This window comes from Lepidochelys kempii, chromosome 7 (genome assembly GCF_965140285.1).
Source record: "Lepidochelys kempii isolate rLepKem1 chromosome 7, rLepKem1.hap1, whole genome shotgun sequence".
Taxonomy (NCBI): Eukaryota; Metazoa; Chordata; order Testudines; family Cheloniidae; genus Lepidochelys; species Lepidochelys kempii.
In genome coordinates, this window is record NC_136386.1 from 95808307 (window position 1) to 95832259 (window position 23953).

The 23953-nt window shown below is 40.5% G+C and overlaps 1 protein-coding gene across 1 annotated transcript in view; it reads right to left on the reverse strand.

Annotated features, from left to right (window-relative positions):
* Positions 1-23953, reverse strand: part of KNDC1 (kinase non-catalytic C-lobe domain containing 1) — a 128718-nt gene that overhangs the window by 66071 nt on the left and 38694 nt on the right. Inside the window, exons 5-9 of the mRNA XM_073353950.2 lie at positions 23196-23313; positions 20941-21953; positions 11789-11903; positions 4559-4630; positions 4399-4460 (exon numbers count right to left, since the gene is read on the reverse strand). Of these exons, the coding sequence (XP_073210051.2) occupies positions 4399-4460; positions 4559-4630; positions 11789-11903; positions 20941-21953; positions 23196-23313 (1380 nt within the window). The remainder of the gene's footprint in view (positions 1-4398; positions 4461-4558; positions 4631-11788; positions 11904-20940; positions 21954-23195; positions 23314-23953) is intronic.

A 23953-nucleotide genomic window follows, 5' to 3' on the forward strand; every position in this document is an offset into this window, starting at 1 on the left:
TGTAGACAATGGATCGTGTGGTGTGGTCAGGGTGAAAGCTGGAGGCATGTAGGTAGGAATATCTGTCAGTAGGTTTCCGGTATAGGGTGGTGTTTATGTGACCATTGTTTATTAGCACTATAGCGTCCAGGAAGTGGATCTCTTGTGTGGACTGGACCAGGCTGAGGTTGATGGTGGGATGGAAATTGTTGAAATCATGGTGGAATTCCTCAAGGGCTTCTTTTCCATGAGTCCAGATGATGAAGATGTCATCAATATAGCGCAAGTAGAGTAGGGGCGTTAGGGGACGAGAGCTGAGGAAGCGTTGTTCTAAATCAGCCATAAAAATGTTGGCATACTGTGGGGCCATGCAGGTACCCAAAGCAGTGCCGCTGATCTGAAGGTATACATTGTCCCCAAATGTAAAATAGTTATGGGTAAGGACAAAGTCACAAAGTTCAGCCACCAGGTTAGCCGTGACATTATCGGGGATAGTGTTCTTGACGGCTTGTAGTCCGTCTTTGTGTGGAATGTTGGTGTAGAGGGCTTCTACATCCATAGTGGCCAGGATGGTGTTATCAGGAAGATCACCGATGGATTGTAGTTTCCTCAGGAAGTCAGTGGTGTCTCGAAGGTAGCTGGGAGTGCTGGTAGCGTAGGGCCTGAAGAGGGAGTCTACATAGCCAGACAATCCTGCTGTCAGGGTGCCAATGCCTGAGATGATGGGGCGCCCAGGATTTCCAGGTTTATGGATCTTAGGTAGTAGATAGAATATCCCAGGTCGGGGTTCCAGGGCTGTGTCTGTGCAGATTTGATCTTGTACTTTTTCAGGAAGTTTCTTGAGCAAATGCTGTAGTTGCTTTTGGTAACTCTCAGTGGGATCATAGGGTAATGAAAGTGGTGTTGGAGAGCTGCCGAGCAACCTCTTGTTCACATTCCAACCTATTCATGATGACAACAGCACCTTCTTTGTCAGCCTTTTTGATTATGATGTCAGAGTTGTTTCTGAGGCTGTGGATGGCATTGTGTTCTGCACGGCTGAGGTTATGGGGCAAGTGATGTTGCTTTTCCACAATTTCAGCCCGTGCACGTCGGCAGAAGCACTCTATGTAGAAGTCCAGTCTGCTGTTTCGACCTTCAGGAGGAGTCCACCTAGAATCCTTCTTTTTGTAATGTTGGTAGGGAGGCCTCTGTGGATTAGTATGTTGTTCAGAGGTATTTTGGAAATATTCCTTGAGTCAGAGACGTCGAAAATAGGATTCTAGGTCACCACAGAACTGTATCATGTTCGTGGGGGTGGAGGGGCAGAAGGAGAGGCCCCAAGATAGGACAGCTTCTTCTGCTGGGCTGAGAGTATAGTTGGATAGGTTAACAATATTGCTGGGTGGGTTGAGGGAACCATTGCTGTGGCCCCTTGTAGCATGTAGTAGTTTAGAAAGAATTATAACATTCACAAACCAGTCGGAGAACACTTCAATCTCTCTGGTCACGCAATTACAGACATGAAAGTCGCTATCTTAAAACAAAAAAACTTCAAATCCAGACTCCAGCGAGAAACTGCTGAATTGGAATTCATTTGCAAATTGGATACTATTAATTTAGGCTTAAATAGAGACTGGGAGTGGCTAAGTCATTATGCAAGGTAGCCTATTTCCCCTTGTTTTTTCCTCCCCCCCGCCCGATGTTCTGGTTAAACTTGGATTTATGCTGGAAATGGCCCACCTTGATTATCATACACATTGTAAGGAGAGTGGTCAGTTTGGATGAGCTATTACCAGCAGTAGAGTAAGTTTGTGGAGGGGAGGGGGTGAGAAAACCTGGATTTGTGCTGGAAATGGCCCACCTTGATTATCATGCACATTGTAGGGAGAGTGGTCACTTTGGATGGGCTATTACCAGCAGGAGAGTGAGTTTGTGTGGGGGGGGGGGGCGGGGGGTGAGAAAACCTGGATTTGTGCTGGAAATGGCCCAACTTGATTATCATACACATTGTAAGGAGAGTGATCACTTTAGATAAGTTATTACCAGCAGAAGAGTGGGGTGGGAGGAGGTATTGTTTCATGGTCTCTGTGTATATAATGTCTTCTGCAGTTTCCACAGTATGCATCCGATGAAGTGAGCTGTAGCTTACGAAAGCTTATGCTCAAATAAATTGGTTAGTCTCTAAGGTGCCACAAGTACTCCTTTTCTTTTTGCAAATACAGACTAACACGGCTGTTACTCTGAAACCTAACAAAGAACTAGTTAATCAAGTTGTTTAGCACATACTCAGCTTCATATTAAGTCCCCAAGATCTGTTGACAAGCACGTGTTGTGGCATCTCTGAAAGTATGCAATGGAGTTGAAGAACTTCACTATAATGTCATTTCTACAAACCATATGAGCATCTAATTGTAAACCATCTACCACGACTTGTTGAAAAGCACCTAATTCCAGAGTGAACCAAATTCCACCCAGGCAAGTCATGCACCAATCAAGTGCTGAACATCGCTCAAAAATATTAAAGACGGCTTTGAAAATGGTATGGTAACAGAGCCGTATTGGAACTAGGCATGCTGGGAGTGTGGTAGCACCCACTAACTTGAAGTGGTTTCCGTGATATACAGGTTTGCAGTTTTGTTCAATGACTTTCAGCACCCCCACTATAAAAATAGTTCCAACACCACTGTTGTCGACCTATCAGCAGCATATGACACAGTGAATCACTGTAGGCTCCTCACTAAAATATACAGCATGAAGAAAGATTACCACCCCATTATGACTGATAAAAATGTTGTCTTTAGTACAGATTGTATGTTGAACTATGTGGGAAGCGGAGCCAATGGTGGCAACAAAAAAATGCCATATCCCAAGGGAGCATACTCTCTCCAATACTTTTCAACATCTACATGAACGATCAACCAATCCATCACAGCACAAGAAGTTTTATCTATGCCAACAACCCACGCATTGCTGCCCAGGCCAAGGATCTGGCCCAGATAGAAGCTACATTAATATTGGTGCTGTCCAGGTTCTCAGTTTATCACAACAAGAACCAATTGCCATTTTGCAGCGTCCAGTTATACCTGCTGGATGCAGCAAGCTTATATGAGTTCATCAATTTAACAAAGAAATTGATATGTACCAGGCTTGTTATCCCAAGGAGTCTCTGACACACTTCAAACCAAACACACTGCTTCAGGGAGAGTGAACAAACAAATTTATTAACTATAAAAGATAGATTTTAAGTGATTATAAGTCAAAGCATAAGAAGCCTGATTTGGTCAAATTAAATAAAAGCAAAACACATTCTAAGCTGATCTTAACACTTTCAATGCCCTTACAAACTTAGATGCTTCTCACCGCAGGCTGGCTGGCTGCTCTTCAGCCAGGCTCTCCCCTTTGATCAGTACTTCAGATGCTTGGGGTGGTGGTGTCTGTAGATGTGGGTGTAAGAGAGAGAGAGCATGGCAAATGTCTCTCCCTTTTATCATGTTCTTTTTTCCCTCTTGGCTCCCCAACCCCCCACTTCAGAGTCAGGTGAGCAATAACTCATTGCAATCCCAAACTTGCCAAAGGAAAGGGGGTGACTCACTAAAGAGTCCAACAGATTCTTTGCATTGGATACCACACAATCATTTTATAAGGATGAACATGGGGGTGTAGCCACACACCATTAAAGATCTCGCCAGAGCTACACACCAAGCCATATCTTGTGCTCAACATTGGATGAACCTATGATTGTGGAGGAAGGACACAAGATGGTGACCAGTCTCACGGAAAATACAGTACTTACTTGTTTGCAACTGTTATGAAGATAATAAGTAGCACTCATAGTGCTCTTCATTACTATCATCATCTTTGGGTTGAGAGTTCCTTAGGACTTCTTTACATGGAGAAATTTATCAGCAGAACTATGCTGGTATAATTATACTACTCTCATTGTACTGATATAACTCCACACCTGGACACTTATTTTGGAGTAAATGTCCACATGCGGAGTTCTACGAGTATACCGATAGCAGTATAATTATACCAGCACAGTTCTGCCAGTAGAGTACTCACATAGAGACTCTAGGCTGAAGCCCAAGCTTTGAAGTGCTTCTTTCTGCATCAAACGAATAATATAGAAAGCTGTAGCCTCCAGTGCCATTTCCATTGTAAGTGGATTAAAAGAAATCAAGCTTTGTGGAAGTGCATTTGAAAATTGGTTTTTGGGGTTCACACTTCAATGCTTGGGAAATACTAACAAATTTATTTGAGCATAAGCTTTCGTGAGCTACAGCTCACTTCATCAGATGCATCCAATGAAGTGAGCTGTAGCTCACGAAAGCTTATGTTTAAATAAATTTGTTAGTCTCTAAGGTGTCACAAGTCCTACTTTTCTATTTACTCACATGTAAGAGACTCACATACGTGCTTCAAATCATATGACATTACCTTTTCAGTAACAAAATCCACTTCTTCAATTTCAGGAGCCAGATAAAATGTATCATAACATCCTAAAAAAAGAGAAGAGAAAACAAAACCAAAGAGGTCACATATTTGCTTTCCTCTCTTTCATAACAAGAAGGAAAAAATGGTTTTATTACTATTTTACCTTCATCTTTTGGAGCAGCAAAGAGAACATTTCCATGGCAGTCAATCAGCACACAGTCCAAACATAAAAACACTGCAAAATAGGTCACAAGAGAATCATAGCCATACCAAAGTGCATCCTTTGCAGAATGAATTCTAACACGGATAATTATGACTGAATTTGTTTGAAAAATATTTAATATTAACAGTCTCATGAATGATGTAACAGATTAAGTTTGTGCGTGATATAGTTAAATAAAAACTAAAGTTGAGACACAAACTGGCTAATAAAAAGTAAGAAGATTAAATTACCCAGACCTGCAGGTAAAGACGTCCTATTACTGCAGAATAAAAACAAGAAATCAAGACAAAGTTGGACTTTAGGACCAGAAAGAACTTCGTAATAACATAACAATACTGTATGTAACTTTTCTTTTCATGTAGTGCAGAAGAGTGATGTCAGACAAGAACAAAAGCAGCAGCTCTGGCTGGATCTGCCCTAGTCTCCTCACAAGGTAAACATGAAGGTATGAAATTACTAACCTACGAGAATTTTTCCCCCAAAAACCTTGAAGTGACAATACAGTGGAGATTAAATGAAACAAATGCTCAACTAAAGTCCCTCTAAAGTGAAATTAACTGGGACTGCTGACAATAATTGCAGAGGCAATATTGTCAAGGAGATTGAACACAGAGCTAGAAGGGCCATTATCTGGAAAGGAATTGAAGGCATGTTTGGCAGCAAGCCAGATCCAGGACTCCTCTGGGAATTTTAAGATATCGAGCCCAATCCTGAAAACACTTGTGCACAAGTAGCTTTACTTACCTAAGTAAGCTAATTGAAGAAGATTCTCACTTGCATAAGCATTTGCTGGCCCAGACCCTCAGCCCTACTCTGTTTAAAAAAATACTTGAGTTGTATAAATATTTTAACTGAGGTGAAATCTCAAGAAACTAATTTTCCTGTATTTAACATTAAGAATGTAAGATCATTTTATAAAAACTCAACCATGCAAAACAGATGAGTAAAACTCTCTCTCCATTAGATATCTTTAAACACAGACTGACTTAATGTGCTTTGATATGATAAGCCATCTGATTAATGTGGTTCTGTCTCAGTCCACAAGCATCAAATAAACTCTTTTCCAATTAAAAAAGTATTAGGGTAATAAATTTACATGACATAAATTCTAAAAAAAAAAGAGAAGTTTGAATATGTTCTGAGAAAAATGTGAAAAAGTCCTTCTTTAGTTAACAAGAAATCCATGAAGAGGAGGTTAAGACAGTACAATGAGGAAATTAAAGGTTATTGGCTTCAGTTCAGGAGAGCACTTAAACTGTGCTTAATTGTAAGTACATGCTTAAGTCCCATTGTCTTCAATAGGATATAAATCACATCCCTTGGTACTATCCTGAAGAGGGATGCTTTCCTGGAGTGGAGGGCCATTACTTATTATATCAACTGAGGCAGTGCCCAGGAGCACCATCAGGACTAGGACCTCATTGTGTTAGGTGATTTAGAAACACAACAAGATGTTGTCCTTGCCCCAACAAGTTTAGATTTTAAGGCCCTGAACCTTCAATTGGATCCATGCAGGGCAACCCTGGAGCCTCACTGAAGTCAGGAGGGCTCTGCAAGAGTGGAAGGATCTTCCTGCATGTATCCAATCATAAGATCTGGGCCAAAACCCAGAAGCAACATATAAAGGATAAGAGGAAAGGAAATAATTGAAGTCCCAATAAAGGACTCAATGTGCATACAGGGATCCATAGTACCAGATCCTAGTGTAGGGTCAGGTTCGAAATACATAAATTTAGAGGGTGTTTTAAATGCACTTGAGCTCCTCAATCATTCTTAGTTAGCTAATTATTTGGAAAGTGGATTTGAGAAGGAATCTGAAGGAGGAAAAGATGGCCTTATCAATATACTCAAGAAGGGGAGCCTACACGTAGGACAGCGTTGGGAAAGGCAGGAAGCATTAAAATGAAAAGGGATACTGATTTTTGAAAAAAATAATTAAAAAATCAATTTTATAACAAGAGTATCCTGTATACAGTGTGTCATTAAGGTTTTGTTTTGTTTTGTTTTTAAGTACAGTAAAAGACATGTTATCCAGCATGTTGGGGGAATGGGGGTTGCCAGTTAGGCAAAAATTCCAAATAACTAAGGGGGTTCGGGGCTGGGAGGGGATGCAGGGTGTCATAAATATAAAGGGAAGGGTAAACCTCCTTAAAATCCCTCCTGGCCAGAGGAAAAATCCTCTCACCTGTAAAGGGTTAAGAAGCTAAAGGTAACCTCGCTGGCACCTGACCAAAATAGACCAATGAGGAGACAAGATACTTTCAAAAGCTGGGAGGAGGGAGAGAAACAAAGGGTCTGTGTCTGTCTGTATGCTGCTTTTGCTGGGGATAGAACAGGAATGGAGTCTTAGAACGTTTAGTAAGTAATCTAGCTAGGTATGTGTTAGATTATGATTTCTTTAAATGGCTGAGAAAAGAACTGTGCTGAATAGAATGACTATTCCTGTCTGTGTACCTTTATTGTAACTTAAGGTTTTGCCTAGAGGGAGTCTCTATGTTTTGAATCTAATTACCCTGTAAGGTATCTACCATCCTGATTTTACAGAGGTGATTCCTTTACTTCTATTAAAAGTCTTCTTGTAAGAAACTGAATGCCTTTTCATTGTTCTCAGATCCAAGGGTTTGGGTCTGTGGTCACCTATGCAAATTGGTGAGGATTTTTACCAAACCTTCCCCAGAAAGTGGGGTGCAAGGGTTGGGAGGATTTTGGGGGGAAAGACGTGTCCAAACTATGTTTCCCAGTAAACCCAGTTAAAGTTTGGTGGTGGCAGTGGAAATTCCACGGGCAAAGGGTAAAATTAATTTGTACCTTGGGGAAGTTTTAACCTAAGCTGGTAAAAGTAAGCTTAAGAGGTTTTCATGCAGGTCCCACCCTAGAGTTCAGAGTGGGGGAGGAACCTTGACACAGGGCATGGGCTCTAGGAGGGAGTTTGGGTGCGGGAGGGGGCTTGGGGCAGGAGGTTGGGTGCCAGAAGGGTTTTGGGGTTCCAGGCAGCTCCCTGCAAGCAGCAACATGTCCCTGTTGCTTCTAGGCAGAGGGACAGCCAGGCAGCTCTGCGGACTGCCCTACCCTGCCTGCTGGCTCTGCAGCTCCCATTGACCGGGGACCACAGCTTATGGGAGCTGCAGGTGCGGTGCCTGCGGGCAGAGGCGATACACAAAGCCATCTGGCCACGCCTCTGCCTAGGAGTGGCAGGGACATGTCACTGCTTGTGGGGAGCCATCAAGGTGAGCACCGCCCAGATCTGGTACCCCGAAATGCTAGTTTCTAGAGTTTTCTGGTTTATAAAGTGCCAGAAAACACAACTTTTACTATATTAGTAAGACAGCAGAATCATGTGTGTTTAGAACAGTCTTTTGGTTAAACTCAAGAAGGTCCCTATCAAACAAACTCAGTTCACTATTGCTCTTTCTCCCTATGAACACACCTGCCTGCAGTCTCTTTTGTTTCAGATTCACTTCTGCTCTGGTGCAGAACACCCTCTTGCAGGACTACAGGAAGAGCCATACCAGCTGCCCTAGAGCAGTATGTAAGTGATGTCATCACTCTCATGCAAGAGACAAGAAGTGAAACTGACCAACAAACCAGTGTAGTCTATTATACTGAATGTGCTGTCAAAGTAAACAAATTGAAGCTACAGGGGAAAAAACATACTAACTTTTTCTTGTAATTTATTTCAGTTAAAGTTATAGCCTTATGGGTTACCGGTTCAACATTTTCATATGGAAAAGCTATTTTCAGGTTGGCAATGTCCTTTTCCAGCTGCATATGCAAATTCACTCTTTCCTTGTCTGAATTACAATAGAGACTCTAATACTTCAGTGTCACAATCACATACGGTCCTTTATACATATGCTATTTATTTTGTCACAGTGGTCCAGACATACATCTCTTTATTAACTTGGGCCCCAATCCTGCAAGCTGCTGTGTGGGCAACCCCATCCCCATGCAAGTCTCAACTGCAGTCAATGGGGGTCTACAAATGTGAAGTAGCTTGTGGGATCATGGCCATTAGCTATTTACATGTTAAGTTCTAAGTTAAGTATTTTAATAATTGTGAACATGCATGACCTAGCATTTACTTTCAATCAGCAGCACAGCTTTCTTCCACTGCACTTCAAGACTAAGTCAGTTAAGCACTAAGCTGCAAATTTAGGTGGGCCCGCACATGCCAACAAAAGTTTATTCTTCTTCTACGTAACTGTCATGGCTACACGGCAAACTGTGCCTCTTGAGTGCACACTTTAGATGATAGGTCTGGCTTCCAGCACCTCACTTTGGATGGAACTACACAGACCAACCACTCAGATTGGATCTCTGGGCTGCTGCCCCGCTAGTTCTCCACTGTGTTGACACAGCCCCAATTCTGTTTTGGCAGCTGTAAGAGTTTCCCCTCAGAAGCCTGTGACTTGTGTGCAGTGACACAAACAGCATCTTCAAAACAAAGCTTTATTTATTCTCTCACCAAAGGTACAAAATATACAGAGAAAAGAATAAAAACAAGAGACCATTGTAAGTTCCCCTCAGCCCAGCTAACTCCATTCCTGGCAGGGAGAAAACAACCTGGCTTGCTCTCAGCATGTGTGTGTGTCAGCTTTCACTGAAACCCTGGGTGTCTCCCCTAGCTATCCAAAACACCTCCCTTTTCTAGGGTCTTCGAGATTTAGGGTATGTCTACACGAGAGACCTTAGAACAGCACAGCTGGACTGATGCAGCTACACCACGGTTAAGATCTCTCGCATAGTTGCTCTATGCTGACCATCGACATAATTAAACCACCCCAACGAGAGGTGGTAGCTATGTCGGTGGGAGCGCTCTCCACCAACATAGCGCTGTGCAATACTTAGGTTGCTCAAGGGAGTGTTTTTTTCACACTCCTGAGCGACATAAGTGGTAGTGTAGACATGGCCTTAGATACACTGTCTTTCATCCCAGGCTTTACCCTTGGGAACAGTAAACCATTCTAGCCTGGAAGGAGCAAGTCAGGTAGTTTCATCCCCATTGAAAGCCCATCCATTGTTTCATCAAAGAGCTCTTATCTGTGTTATTTTTTCATTTCCTTCTGTTTCTCCCTCAACAGCCTCTTTTGAACTTCTGGCAGTCAGGCAGGTTAACATCAAAATAGATAACCTGAGGAGGGGGCACATAATATGTATAGAAATCTAATATACCCAACGCCCTCATTCAACATACTAGTACCAAACTGGAGTATACTGTGCAAGTACTATTTACTGTATAGGATTTCACATAATGATTTCATGTACTGTCTGGCATATATCGGATAAGCTTAATTTGAAATGAGATCCTGTATTTAAAAACCATTCCCAAATTTGAAAAGGAAAAAAAAAGCTTTGGTTAAAATGAATTTAATTACAGAAACCTATTTTTTAAAGTCTGGAAATGAACAGTTAATCAAGCCAGACAGATTCCTATTGCCATTTAAACAGTCATCATTCCTCATTTTATCAGTCTTTCACTGCCATAATTAAGACAAAGTAGGTTAAAAAATACACATTTAAAAAAGACTCAAGAATGGATACAATGAATCATTCTTAAGATTGTGCTGGGCAGGGGGTATTCAAAAAAAATCAGTAAGATTAAGAGTTTTTCATTAAGTAGCAAATGAAACCTAAAGCAGTTCTATAATGAGGTGTTCATATATACTCTAAAAAGAAAAGGAGGACTTGTGACACCTTAAAGACTAACAAATTTATCTGAGCATAAGCTTTCGTGAGCTACAGCTCACTTCATCGGATGCATCCACTGAGTGGATGACTGAGTGGATGCATCCGATGAAGTGAGCTGTAGCTCACGAAAGCTTATGCTCAGATAAATTTGTTAGTCTTTAAGGTGCCACAAGTCCTCCTTTTCTTTTTGCGAATACTAACATGGCTGCTACTCTGAAACCTGTCATATACACACACACACACACACACACACACACACACCCTTATCCGAATGATTCTAAATTGAACAATAATATTCGGCTCAAAAGTTTCACACTGAATGGCAGAAGACCCAAAAATGATGATGCTAGAAAGCATACCCTCCCATTTATTGGTTTGTGTCACAACTTTAATATTTATTTAAACAGTTTTTAATTTTCAAATGCTAGACAAAGTTCAGATCTCAGATTGTATCAGTATGTTGAAACTCAGCTGCTCCAGATAAATGTATATGTGCAGTAGCAGAGGTTTGCTAGGCATATTAAATTAGAATCTGGCCTATTATATGCAGTCATTTGGAGTCTTTCCAAACACCAGGGGCATGCACCATGGTGCTGAAATACCAGGAGAAGCATAGCTAAAGTTTAAGAGCTGCATAGCTTAAAGTGCACAAAAATCTACTTTTATAGCTAATTTTCTTTGTAATATTTTTATACTATAAAAAAGACAAAGATGGCTGAATCAACGCAATCCTAAAAAATGCTGTGAATTCTTTTATTTTACTAGTGATTTGTTTATATTCATTGGCTACTGATTTAACAAATATTCTTAGGCAAAATTTTTAAAACAAACAGAAAGCAAAGCAAAAAAACAAACTCTCTTTATATTAGAGCTTCTTCAGGTTTATCATTAGTGTAAGATGGACCAAACATGTTCAAGATTCCTACTAATATTCAGGACACACATGAAATCCTCACCCTCCACTGCAGCCTCTTTATGCCAAAGGGCACAGCAGTAAAAATGGGCCTTAAATGCTCATGTTTCCGCTGTGGGAAGATTTCCCCAGTGTCAGATCCTAGGATATCTGGTGGTGGTGGTAGGGAAAATTTCCTCAGCACACAGTACTTTGGAGATTCTGAACACTATGAAATCCCAGGAGGTTGCTGGAACTTAGAGGTCCTCATGTGTTACAGCACAGAGATTCACCAGGGAAATTAATCTCTTTACTTTATACATTTCCTCAGACATACCAAAAGTTCAGTAAAAAAGAGAGATATTCTTCCCATGAAATGCATGAAACTTAACTCTAAGTATACTAAAAATTTAAAATCACATCCTCTTTAACTGAAGTCAACCATGGTATTTTAAAATTTCAGGTTTCATTTGAGTTGCAGAAGAAACATTTAAATAGGTATATACAGTGAAAAATACTGATATATATTCAACAATAATCTATGCAAATGAATATACATATAGAGTATTTAGAGGCCCCAAAGGCACTACCTGGATAATCCATGTAAGTCTGTAGAGTAAATAAGCATTCATGACATAATGCCCAGAGTTCATAGTCTTTCAATGGCTTACCATACCGAGACAAAAGAAGTTTCAGAGAGACCCACTGAAAATAAAATCAGAGAAAAAAAGTTATGAGACAATACATTTCTAAAAATAAAGTGTCTACTGATGTTTTGATAAAAAGTACCTTAAACTAAATGCACACATTTTAAAGGCATTGGGCTTAGGCATTTTATTCCAGCTAGTGTTCATTGGTAACTCCCCATAGAAAAATCTTTGCACAACAACAAGATGAATGGATTCTAAACTTCTGAAATACACCGAAAAAATCATAATTCAAATTAGCTTTCACAGGAAGGGGAAAAAAGTATATCTGGAGTATATCTGTTTGAAATCTTCTTGCTTATCACAATACAAAGATTCTTTGCAGCATGACAGAAATAATTAAAGAGACACTGCCTAGTAGAGCCCTTCATGAGACTAGTGTAGAGCCCTGCAGCACGACTGGGATCCTGTGGGTCCCACAGGCCTGCTGGCATAATAGCAGGAGCGGGATTAAAGAATAGTTCCATGCAGGGCTCTACTGCCTAGCCTACAAAGAGCAGAAATCCTGATCTATCTTGACACTAGCATTATAGGTCTTACCTTAAAGTTTTCATCAAAGTTTCTTGTACTTCTGTGAAACAAGTTACACAACATTGACAACAGAAATGTCAGAATTATTTTGAAGTAAAAACATTATTTTGTTTTTAATACTTGTTGACAATTTAATTTACACCAGTGGCATGTTGTATCACTAAAAGCTGTAGCTTGTTTATCAAGCTAGATGTTTATACTTGACCATCACCCTAGTATAAAGAAATGTTATTGTACAAATGCAAGAGAATATTTACTGTTCTTCATAGGGGCTGGTACTTCCTAGGTTATAATTTATGAATATTTACTTTGGAGTTTCATGATTATAACAGAGGTTTACTACCTGCAGTTACAACCGTTTGATGTAAGTCACACATGCTAAAAACAAACATTCTCATCAGACCAAAGATCAGTAGCCTTGGGGGAAGGAGCCACATTATATTCATACCTGGAATCCTGCAGGTATACTGACTTTCACCATGAGGCAGCCATCAAGGTAGGTAAATACTTTGGCCTAATACCTTTTAAACATCCCTTTAAAAAGTGAACTGTATAAACTTTGTATTAACTGTTAAGATGTACAGTCAACAATAACTTTTTAAAGTGCTATGTTTTTGTAGTTTGCGCTTAACATGCATTTTCATGTGTTAGATTCTCTCTACCAAACACCACACGTAGCACATTGCGCAAAAAAAGCATAGCTAACTTCACTACAGGTCAATGTGATCCAACCTGATCAGGTTAAGTTTCATTTTCAAATTTTGCCATCACCAGTATTCTTGAGCCTGACACATACAAAACTCATCCACAGCTCATCCACAATTCTGTTTCTTGATCTTGTTTTAAAAAAGAAAAAAGCTGATGAAAGCTATTTAATTAGTTAAGAGGAGTCAGCTGCATAAAAACATCACTCTCTAAAACTAATTTAAAAAGGAGCCAACTTCTCCAAGTTCGCCAGACAGCAAAAACAAGACACTAACTGAGCTGCAGGACCCTCATTTTGAAAGTGGTCAACATTTGATATGAAGGATTTTTGATGTCCCAAACAGCTACCATTTTTGTTCCTCTCTCCATACAATGATACTTCTGACATGTCTTTGAGCTGTGCTTATGACCTCCTCCTGGAGAGAGGCTTTGAAACTAACACAGGTGTTAACATTTCAAATTCAGTCATGGGATAAAGCTGCCAGAATTGGAGAAACTCTCAGACAGTGTGAGAGTGCTGCTTGGTCTCAGAGTGTCTTTCAAGTTGACAAATACTGTGATGCCAACTTCCCCACATTTCCCTCTGAGGCCGTGCTACTCTGTTCTACATCAGAGGAGCTGCTAGGGCAGAGAGGAAACCTTCCTCACTGATACTTGCAGTCTGCTGCCCCTAAAGGAACTCAAAGTTGCTGCACAGAAAGCTGATGCTACCTCTCCTCCTTTTGTTCATCTGACTGCTTCCTCTGCTCCATATATCAAGTGGTTCTGACCACAGCGAGGAGCTAATGAATAGCTGGCAAGGGAAGGAAGAAGATGGCCCAGTCCCCCATATTCAGCTTCAGCAATAGCATACACCCTTAAGGCTCCAGTGATGTGTAGAGTAAATATGAAACATAAAAGTTACTAGGGGAGCAGAAAGACATCCTGTACTTTCTCATTACTTGCAGGGAGAAGGAGAGGGAGGAAGGAAAGAAAGAACATTGACTGGAGCAGGAAAGTTGAGAGAATTTAAGAAGGGTAGCAAAGGGGAAAGGCTTACCACAGGAGAGAGCGCAAGCAATGGGGGCAACAGAATGGATGAAGAGGTGACAAGAATCATAGGAATGGAAATGCTGTTTCAGAGAAAAGCAGCAAAGAAAAGGATGTAACAAAGTAAATACCAGACAAGAGAAATACCACAATTATCTGTGACTGAGTGAATCAGATAAGCACAGGGGGAGAATAAGAAAAAAATAGAAGTGGGAGGGATGGGGAAAGAAAAGAAAAGATGCAGGCAAGTTACAGGTTACTTAATTTTATTTAATTGGTATTCTTTTGAGTGACACTTCCCTGGCAAGTGTCCTAGATCTCAGTTTTGGAGACAGGGATGAAATAAGTACTGTAGTTATTTAGAAGTATTAGTTTTACTGGCTATAGAGGATCCTGTAGTTCCATAATGAGGTTATCTTGGTTTCTACCTATATTGCTATTACTTCTTCTGAGTGGTTGTTATCCAGATACTCCTAAGCAAAGATTACTTTTATTCCAGATGGTATGCAATGCCTAAATGTTGTCATTATGGAAAGAGGGGAAACAGGAAAGAAAAGGAAGGCCCTTCTAGAGTCCACTATAAGGGCTTTATTCTCCCTACTCCTTGTGCAAATTATGAAGTCTGAGCACTATGTATATTATCAGAAAATACTCAATACTCTTGTTTGAGCAAAATAATTGCACCGAATCCAATAAAATGAAGTTTACTTGGTAAGCAGTGTTGCTTTCCTTATTTATGGCTGTGAGGCAACTTTTTTACTTAAAGCCCCAATTCCCCAAATAATTTAAGCATGTGTTTAAGTTTACACTCATGCTTATGTTCCATTGAATGCAGTGGGACATTTTAAAAAAAGTTTAAAAGCCTATTTAAGCTTCTCAGAAATAGCACTAGAGACTTCCAGCAATGCAAGTTTCAGAAGGCTGTATTCAGAGAATGCAGACCATTGAATCTGGTTCTGTGGATGAAGGGAAAGCAGTGGACGTGTTGTTCCTTGACTTTAGCAAAGCTTCTGACACTGTCTCCCATAGTATTCTTGCCAGCAAGTTAAAGAAGTATGGGCTGGACAAATGGACTATAAGGTGGATAGAAAGCTGGCTAGATTGTTGGGCTCAACAGGTAGTGATCAATGGCTCCATGTCTAGTTGGCAGCCGATATCAAGTGGAGTGCCCCAAGGGTCGGTCCTGTGGCTGATTTTGTTCAATATCTTCATAAATGATCTGGAGGATGGTGTGGATTGTACCCTCAGCAAGTTTGCAGATGACACTAAACTGGGAGGAGAGGTAGATACGCTGGAGGGTAGGGATAGGATACAGAGGGACCTAGACAAATTGGAGGATTGGGCCAAAGGAAACCTGATGAGGTTCAAAAAGGACAAGTGCAGAGTCCTGCACTTAGGACGGAAGAATCCAATGCACCGCTACAGACTAGGGACCGAATGGCTAGGCAGCAGTTCTGCAGAAAAGGACCAATGGGTTACAGTGGACAAGAAGCTGGATATGAGTCAACAGTGTGCCCTTGTTGCCAAGGCGGCCAGTGGCGTTTTGGGATGTATAAGTAGGGGCATTGCCAGCAGATCGAGGGACGTGATCGTTCCCTCTATTCGACATTGTTGAGGCCTCACCTGGAGTACTGTGTCCAGTTTTGGGCCCCACACTACAAGAAGGATGTGGAAAAATTGGAAAGAGTCCAGCGGAGGGCAACAAAAATGATTAGAGGACTGGAACACATGACTTATGAGGAGACGCTGAGGGAACTGGGGATGTTTAGTCTACAGAAGAGAAGAATGAGGGGGGATTTGATAGCTGCTTTCAACTACCTGAGAGGTGGTTCCAGAGAGGATGGTTCTAGACTATTCTCAGTGGTAGATGAGGACAGGACAAGGAGTAATGGTCTCAAGTTGCAGAGGGGAGGTTTAGGTTGGATATTAGGAAAAACTTTTTCACTAGGAGGGTGGTGAAACACTGGAATGCGTTACCTAGTGAGGTGGTGGAATCTCCTTCTTTAGAAGTTTTTAAGGTCAGGCTTGACAAAGCCCTGCCTGGGAAGATTTAATTGGGGATAGGTCCTGCTTTGAGCAGGGGGTTGGACTAAATGACCTCCTGAGGTCCCTTCCAACCCTGATATTCTATGGTTCTATGAATCCTCTACGCTGTTGATATCAACTTCATCCAACATCCCCACTTCTTTAGTACTGCACCATTAGCAATATTCTTATATGCATAAGTCTGTGCAAAATCCTTATTGTCTCTACTTATTTCTGAAATTCTCAAATTGTATCAATTTTTTGGAAATGTATCCTTTTCATATTAGAAATGGTTTACAAGCCCAGTTTTTAAGAAAACATTTTCTTAATCAGAGTAGCTTTGATGAGAAATATGAAGGTACAGTAGAAGTTGTTTTATCTGGCATGTTGGGGGAAGGGAGGGTGCCACTAAGTAAAAAATGCCAGTTAACTAAGAGGTAGGGTGTTCGGGTGCAGGGGCAGAGGGGGGCAGGGCTGGGGCACAGGAGCAGGTGCAAAACATGGGTTCTGGGAGAGATTTTGGGTGTGAGAGGGGGCTCGGGGCAGTGGGCTGGGTGCGAGATAGGGTATAGGGTGCCGGATCAAGGGGGTGCTTACTTCCGGTGGCTCTCCGCATGTGGCGACCTGTCCCAGCTGCTCCCAGGCGGAGGCACGGCAGGCAGTTCTGTACACAGGCGCAGCCCTCACAACTCCCACTGGCCACAGCTCCCAGCCAATGGGACCTGCGCAGCCAGCACTCGGGGCTGGGGTGGGGAGGGAGAGCATGCCGAGCTGCCTGCCATGCTTCTGCCTAGGAGCAGCTGGGACAGGTCGCCACTTGCGGTGAGCTGTCCCAGGTGGGCGGCCCCCAGATCCAGCACGCCCTCCTGCACCTAAGCCCCTTTCTGCACACAAACTCCCTTCCAGAGCCCGCAGTCCTCACTCATTTCCGCGCCCCAACTCCCTGCTGGCCCTGTGCCAACCAGACTGTAAATCAGCATTTCAATGAAGATCAGAAATGCCAGTTTATAGAGCTTTCCGGTTCCCGATGTGCCAGATAAAACATTTTATCTGTATATTACTGATTAATATATATTGTAGGCATTAATGACTTTTCACTTTAACGTGAAAATTCGTTACTATGTATTGTATGCCCCGTCTGGCTACTAATGAGAATGATGTTGGTAAAGAACAAAAGTAAAATTGTTTAGCGATATTCTTATAATTCACTGTTGATACCAGTTTTACACACCCAAACATCTGGGAATAATAAATATCTGAACTATGCCTGCCTTTTATGCCAAGAATAGTAGTATATTATGCAAACATATGCTGGCATCTTATGAACAGCCATAATGAGGCAATAAGTAACACATTAGCCCTCTCTTAGGGAGCACCATTCTGGGAATATACAATTTTCTTACCTTTAAATGATATTTCATATGATAAAACAATAGTCAATGTCATTCTCTACCTAGGTGGGTTTTCACTTCTGTCACACTTGACTAGATATGAATGACCAAGAGAACACAAATGTTTGAGCAATAAAATAATCTACCTCCAGGTTCCTGTTAGTGGCTTTCTGGTGTGAAAGCCATATTTGTAAAAAATAATATTGAAAAGCATAGATATGAGACACACCTGATTGGAATGAAATTGGTTAGAGAAATAAAGGATCCCCACTCAATCTTGAAGTAATAAATGTTTATTTATGGAATGGCAAGCTATCACTAAGTGCCCTGACAAGATACATTGGAGAAGCAGGACAATACCAAGTAAGCATTTTTAGTACTGCCAATTGGCCGTAAAGCACATAGGAAGCAGGGTTAGGATATTAGACAGACAGATGTTGTCCTCTGGAGAAATACTATTGACAGATAAGAAAAAAAAACCCTGTCTATTCTCCAGAGTGGACAAGGTTAATCACTAATTAGCATTTTTTCTAATTAGAGAATACTTGGAGATGCTAGAACAGTTCTGTTGAAAATTGCACTTGAAGACATATGCATATCTATTATATAATGCCTGGTACACAGTAGCATTTCAGATCTGTTCACATAAGCATTACCCATTCAGGAGAAAAGGTGGTAAAGTACATTCTTATTGGAGTCACACCCTCTCTTTGTTCCCTTGCAGTAAATGAAAAAACTTTCAGATTCAAATTTTGTGTTCATTGCCAAGAAAAAAAAAGTTATATAAAAATCTTTTTTGGCCCCGCTGGAAAAAGGACATAAGAATTCTGACACTGGTGAAATTGGGTGTGGCACTTGTGCACAAAGGATGTCACAGAACTTCGGTCAATTCTGTAAGAATAGAGTTTTTTAAAAATGGGGAGGAGCGCCTGTAGGCAAAGACTACCATGTGCCAGAAATCAGAGGAGAAAAATCATTTGCTACTAAAAACAAAGAGACAGTTGCTAGAAGCTTTAAAATAACTTCCTTCAAAAGGAGGATTTACAAAGAGCCCTCAACTCTGTGTTTAGTCTGTAGGTGGGAAAACATCTGCTTAAGACGACAGCTTAATTCTAGAACTTTAAGGAACTGTTTGGACATAGGTTGTTCTCAATGATTCCCTTTAAGGGTCACCAGAGCAGTGCCACAATGCCTTACAGAACAGATGGCAAGGTCTTTGTCAATATTTTGTTTGTAAAAAACCTAGAACTTGCAGAGAGATAATTTGGTAGGTTTAAATGGCCCTCTCCTTAAATAGTAGGATTTCTTCTAGACCCTATTTTAGGCAAAGACCTAGGAGAGCTTCTGGATTTTAACAGGGTCTCTTGAGCATTAAGTGTTTGTGTGTCGGAGCCTGAAGTTTTACGTAGAACTGTTCACTAAGACAGGAAGTTGAGAACCTAAGTCAGTAAAACCCTCCCTTCTACTGACAGTACATGTCTATGATCTGTGGCCTTCTTTGTCACAAGCTTGGTGTCTGTCATTTCTGCTCAGATCATATTTACTATTCCTTTGAGAATTAGAATAATGGGAGTAACATCCAGGTGCAATCCTTACCCCATGAGAGTTAATGAGAGTTTTGTCACTGAATTCAAGGGGGGAAGGATTCTACTCATCACCCAGAAGAGAGGAGGTAAAAAGTAATGAACACTTATTAAATGTGTGTCCAGAATGAGCACGCTATATATTCACACACACACACACACGACTATGAAATAAATGAGGCATATAGGAACTCAGAGGAACTGATAATCACTTCATCATGGAAAAAAGATACAAGATTGATTTTCAATCTGACTTTCTCCATCCCCCAAAGAGTGTGTAGATTAAATGGGTGATAACAGAAGATCAGAAGAAACTGAAATAATTACCTGCAACAAACAGATCTTATCCAAGAGTCCAAGAAAATGAAAATCCATGGGGGGAATAGAACACAGGAGACACCGTGTTTATAGTCAGAATTCCCTGCGAACTGAACCCTATGGAGCTTGCACTGTGATCCTGATAGGCAGTAACAATGTGGGGGTAGGGGTGGGAGTGAGGGTATAAAATCTCCGAGATGGAGTTCCTTTTTGATAATTCAGGAGCCTACCTGCATCACAAGCTCTTCAGTTAGATATCTGTTAGTTATTTGCTATTTTCAGGCTGAGGGGGTAGATACCTCAGAGTTGAGACCTGATATGCAGCAGACACTCTGTTACGGAAGGCAGGTTGATCAATCTTTCCTTTAGAGAAGAATTTTATTTATTTATTTTTAAAATACACCCCCCCCCCCGGCAAAATTATGCAAATCAAGCATGAGAACTGAACATTCATGATGCTCACTCTGTACAAGTCACAGCATAACTTGAGAAGCTTAAACAACCGGAGTAGGTATTCACAAATTCTCGTATTCCATGGATTGCTCCTGACTGTTCAAGTGTGACACAAGAGAAAACCATCTAGTCAGAGACCAAACTTGTCCACCCTGAGAACTTTGAGGGGGAGGAGGCAATGTTGCCTCAACTGTCTAATAGTGTACATTGATGGAATCAACTCTTCCCCCCACACACCCCCTTTTTTTTGGCTGTTCATAGAAGCAAAACATTTTTGGTCAATGTATCAGAATGCAATTATGTACACATACAGTACATGCATATTATGAAATGTAATGTAGCACATATAAAGAAGGGCCTTTTAGAATGGAAGATGAATACAGAATTTTTATACATTTCTGAAATAAACGTAAATATGTATGTGGCTTTAAAAGACAAAGAAAGAGTGAAATGTTGGCCTTACTGAAGACATTGGCATGTTTGTCAGAGATTTCAATAAAGCCAGGAGCTCACCCAAGTACTCTAATTCTCATTAATACCTGGAAGGTCCACTACAACTTAGTGAATTCTGTGAGTCAGCAAAACATATGAATCTCCTAAAAAACAAAAAGACCCTCCCCTCCAAAACAAACACCCCAAGATAATTCTTCAAAATACACTTTGTGCTTTATCCCGACAAATGGAGTTTAATTTAAATTATATGCTGACACTTTGTAATGTACTAGTGAGCATACACAAGTACAGCCTGGAAACATGTTAAAATGAGGAAGACTTAGCAATCAGGACACCTTACTTTAGGCCTTATTTAAAAATCTTTGGTGAGAAAAGGGAACAGACCAAATTCATGATGTGAATTGTAAAGCATGCAGGTTAGTGAGGTTCTACTCTATATAGCTATGTTAATTTGGGGAAAGACGTGGATAACACATGGTATTCAAGTCATTTCCTCTCCACATAAATGACTACAGCAACTATATAATGAAGATTTTGTTTTTACTACCTGCTCATTACTTTTGACTTCTGATTCTCTGCTTCCACAGTGATTTTCATTATTGTTTGTACTCATCACACCAGTGAGTAATTCTGGAGAACTAATTAGGCTTGACCCATATCCATTCTTATTGTTTTTTGTTGATAACACTGAAGCCATCTTATTAAACTGTGATAAACAATTTTCATTTGATCCTTGAGAAGTTTCAATATAGTCCTCCAGTGCCATATAGTTGTTTACCACTTCTGCTCCAGCAGCTGATTGATCTTGGTTTTTTAATGTATTAGTGATATGTCGAGTTTTGGAGGTAGCATGGGAACATTCTTCTATATGATTACATGAAAGAGAAGCTTTCTTTTTACCATTAAAGGGTGGCATATATTCCTCTGGATACATGCCAGAGACCTGCGTACACATACAAGATACATCTAAATGAAGATCAGAGACCTGGTAAATCTTTGGTTTTACTCTTGGTGGATTATTAACATTGAATGGACTAAGTTTTCCCTCTGAAGCAGCAACCTGATTATTGTCTAGAGGTACTGATTCATGTGTTAGTGATAGTTTTTTATGAACCAGTAGTCCACTGTTTGTTAGAGATGTGAAAACATTATTTGTGTCTGTAACTTCAAGTGGTAGCTTTGGAAAAGTTTTCATTTTTCTCAAACTTTTCTTAAAAATATCTCTCTCTAGATCATTAGTAAGTGACTTGGTCTCCAAAACAACGTTAGCAAATTGTTCATTATATATTACATGCTTGTCCTCTTCTTTGCTCTTTCTAACTTCAGTTGCAAGTTGTGAATGTTGAGATCTTTCATTATCCAGATCCATTCGCATTTCCTTTAAACCACATTCTATTGCATTCAAGGCCACATTGGCTACAGAAGGGTCTCTGTGATAGCTTGCTGTCATGTCTTCCACTGTAGAGGAATCACCTTCTATGTTGTTTTTTTCATTTGTGTATAATTTAAATCCCGCACTTCTCTGACACACTTTTCCTTTCCATATGTTATCACAGCTGTCTAGATGCAAAAACAGATGTTCACATTAAAAAAGTGTTTAAACCTTTCATCTAAGACTTTTCTTTTATGCTTTTCAGCTTTTTTGCCCCCCATAGCACATTTTAAAATACATTATAAAAACAAAATTCTCTGAGCATGTCATTTTTATCAGAAAGGACAAAATTTTAGAGAGAGTCATCACAAGTCAGAATAGAAAGTTGTTCAGTGTAAGTTTATTTTTGTCACTGAATGTTTGGCTTTTTCCTAATAAAAGAGAATCCACATATATTTTGATCCAAGTGTTATTAAATAGGCTATATTTTCTTTCTAAACAACAGAAAATGAGTACAGGGACAGAACATAACACTTGGAGGATTGGGCCAAAAGAAATCTGATGAGGTTCAATAAGGATAAGTGCAGGGTCCTGCACTTAGGACGGAAGAACCCAATGCACAGCTACAGACTAGGGACCGAATGGCTAGGCAGCAGTTCTGCGGAAAAGGACCTAGGGGTGACAGTGGACGAGAAGCTGGATATGAGTCAGCAGTGTGCCCTTGTTGCCGAGAAGGCCAATGGCATTTTGGGATGTATAAGTAGGGGCATAGCAAGCAGATCGAGGGACGTGATTGTCCCCCTCTATTCGACATTGGTGAGGCCTCACCTGGAGTACTGTGTCCAGTTTTGGGCCACACACTGCAAGAAGGATGTGGATAAACTGGAGAGAGTCCAGCAAAGGGCAACAAAAATGATTAGGGGACTGGAACACATGACTTATGAGGAGAGGCTGAGGGAACTGGGATTGTTTAGTCTGCAGAAGAGAAGAATGAGGGGGGATTTGATAGCTGCTTTCAACTACCTGAGAGGTGGTTCCAGAGAGGATGGTTCTAGACTATTCTCAGTGGTAGATGAGGACAGGACAAGGAGTAATGGTCTCAAGTTGCAGTGGGGGAGGTTTAGGTTGGATATTAGGAAAAACTTTTTCACTAGGAGGGTGGTGAAACACTGGAATGCGTTACCTAGGGAGGTGGTAGAATCTCCTTCCTTAGAAGTTTTTAAGGTCAGGCTTGATAAAGCCCTGGCTGAGATGATTTAATTGGGGATTGGTCCTGCTTTGAGCAGGGGGTTGGACTAGATGACCTCCTGAGGTCCCTTCCAACCCTGATATTCTATGATACTTCCAGATCACGTTCTTTGATTTCACTATTCACTTGTTGTTGGACTTCCTGAAATATATTATTTTAATCTGAAATACATTAAGTTTACCTTGAAAAGTACCAAATGATTCTATTGAAAGCACCCTTCTTCCAACAGCAGATAGACTTCGACAAATATTACTTGAGGAAGCAAACTTCAGTTTTTCTTCACATAATGATATGATACTCTGTAGACAATTAAAGTTAAAACATTTACTGGTTATTTAAAGTAAATAAATTTTTGGCTCATGTTATCAGACATAGCACATTGTAATTTTCTAACAAGATACTAGTATATAGGACCTACATTTTGCAATATATTGTATGTACATTACATTGTTAACTATACATTAATTTATTTCTAGCATGGGCTACTACAGCATTACTTAATGTCACATATCACAGTTTTAGATATAGGAAATATTAGAAATGACTGGTACAGATAACTATTTTAAAATGTAATTTCTATAAATAATTTACTCTGAATGCTCAAAATGAAAATAAGTATAATGGCTCTAAACTGTGGCCTATGTTCATATGAAAGTTTTTATTTAATTACAAATTGGCTGTCACTAAGGGGAGGAGGTGGGGAGCACTACTTTCCCAACTGCATCCCACTGCTCAGTCCCAGGAACAGTGATGATGTGTGCCAGGAGGGCTTTGAGCAGCTGCTTTGATGGTCCTTCTGGTCACCTGCTGCGTTACAGAAAGTGGCTCTGGTTGACCCATTGTTTGCTTATATGCCAGACTGGACAGGACAAGTAGCTAAGGCTTCAACCGGATAGTCTGAACCTAGGGGAGTACCTGCAAATTCCATACCCCACAGCG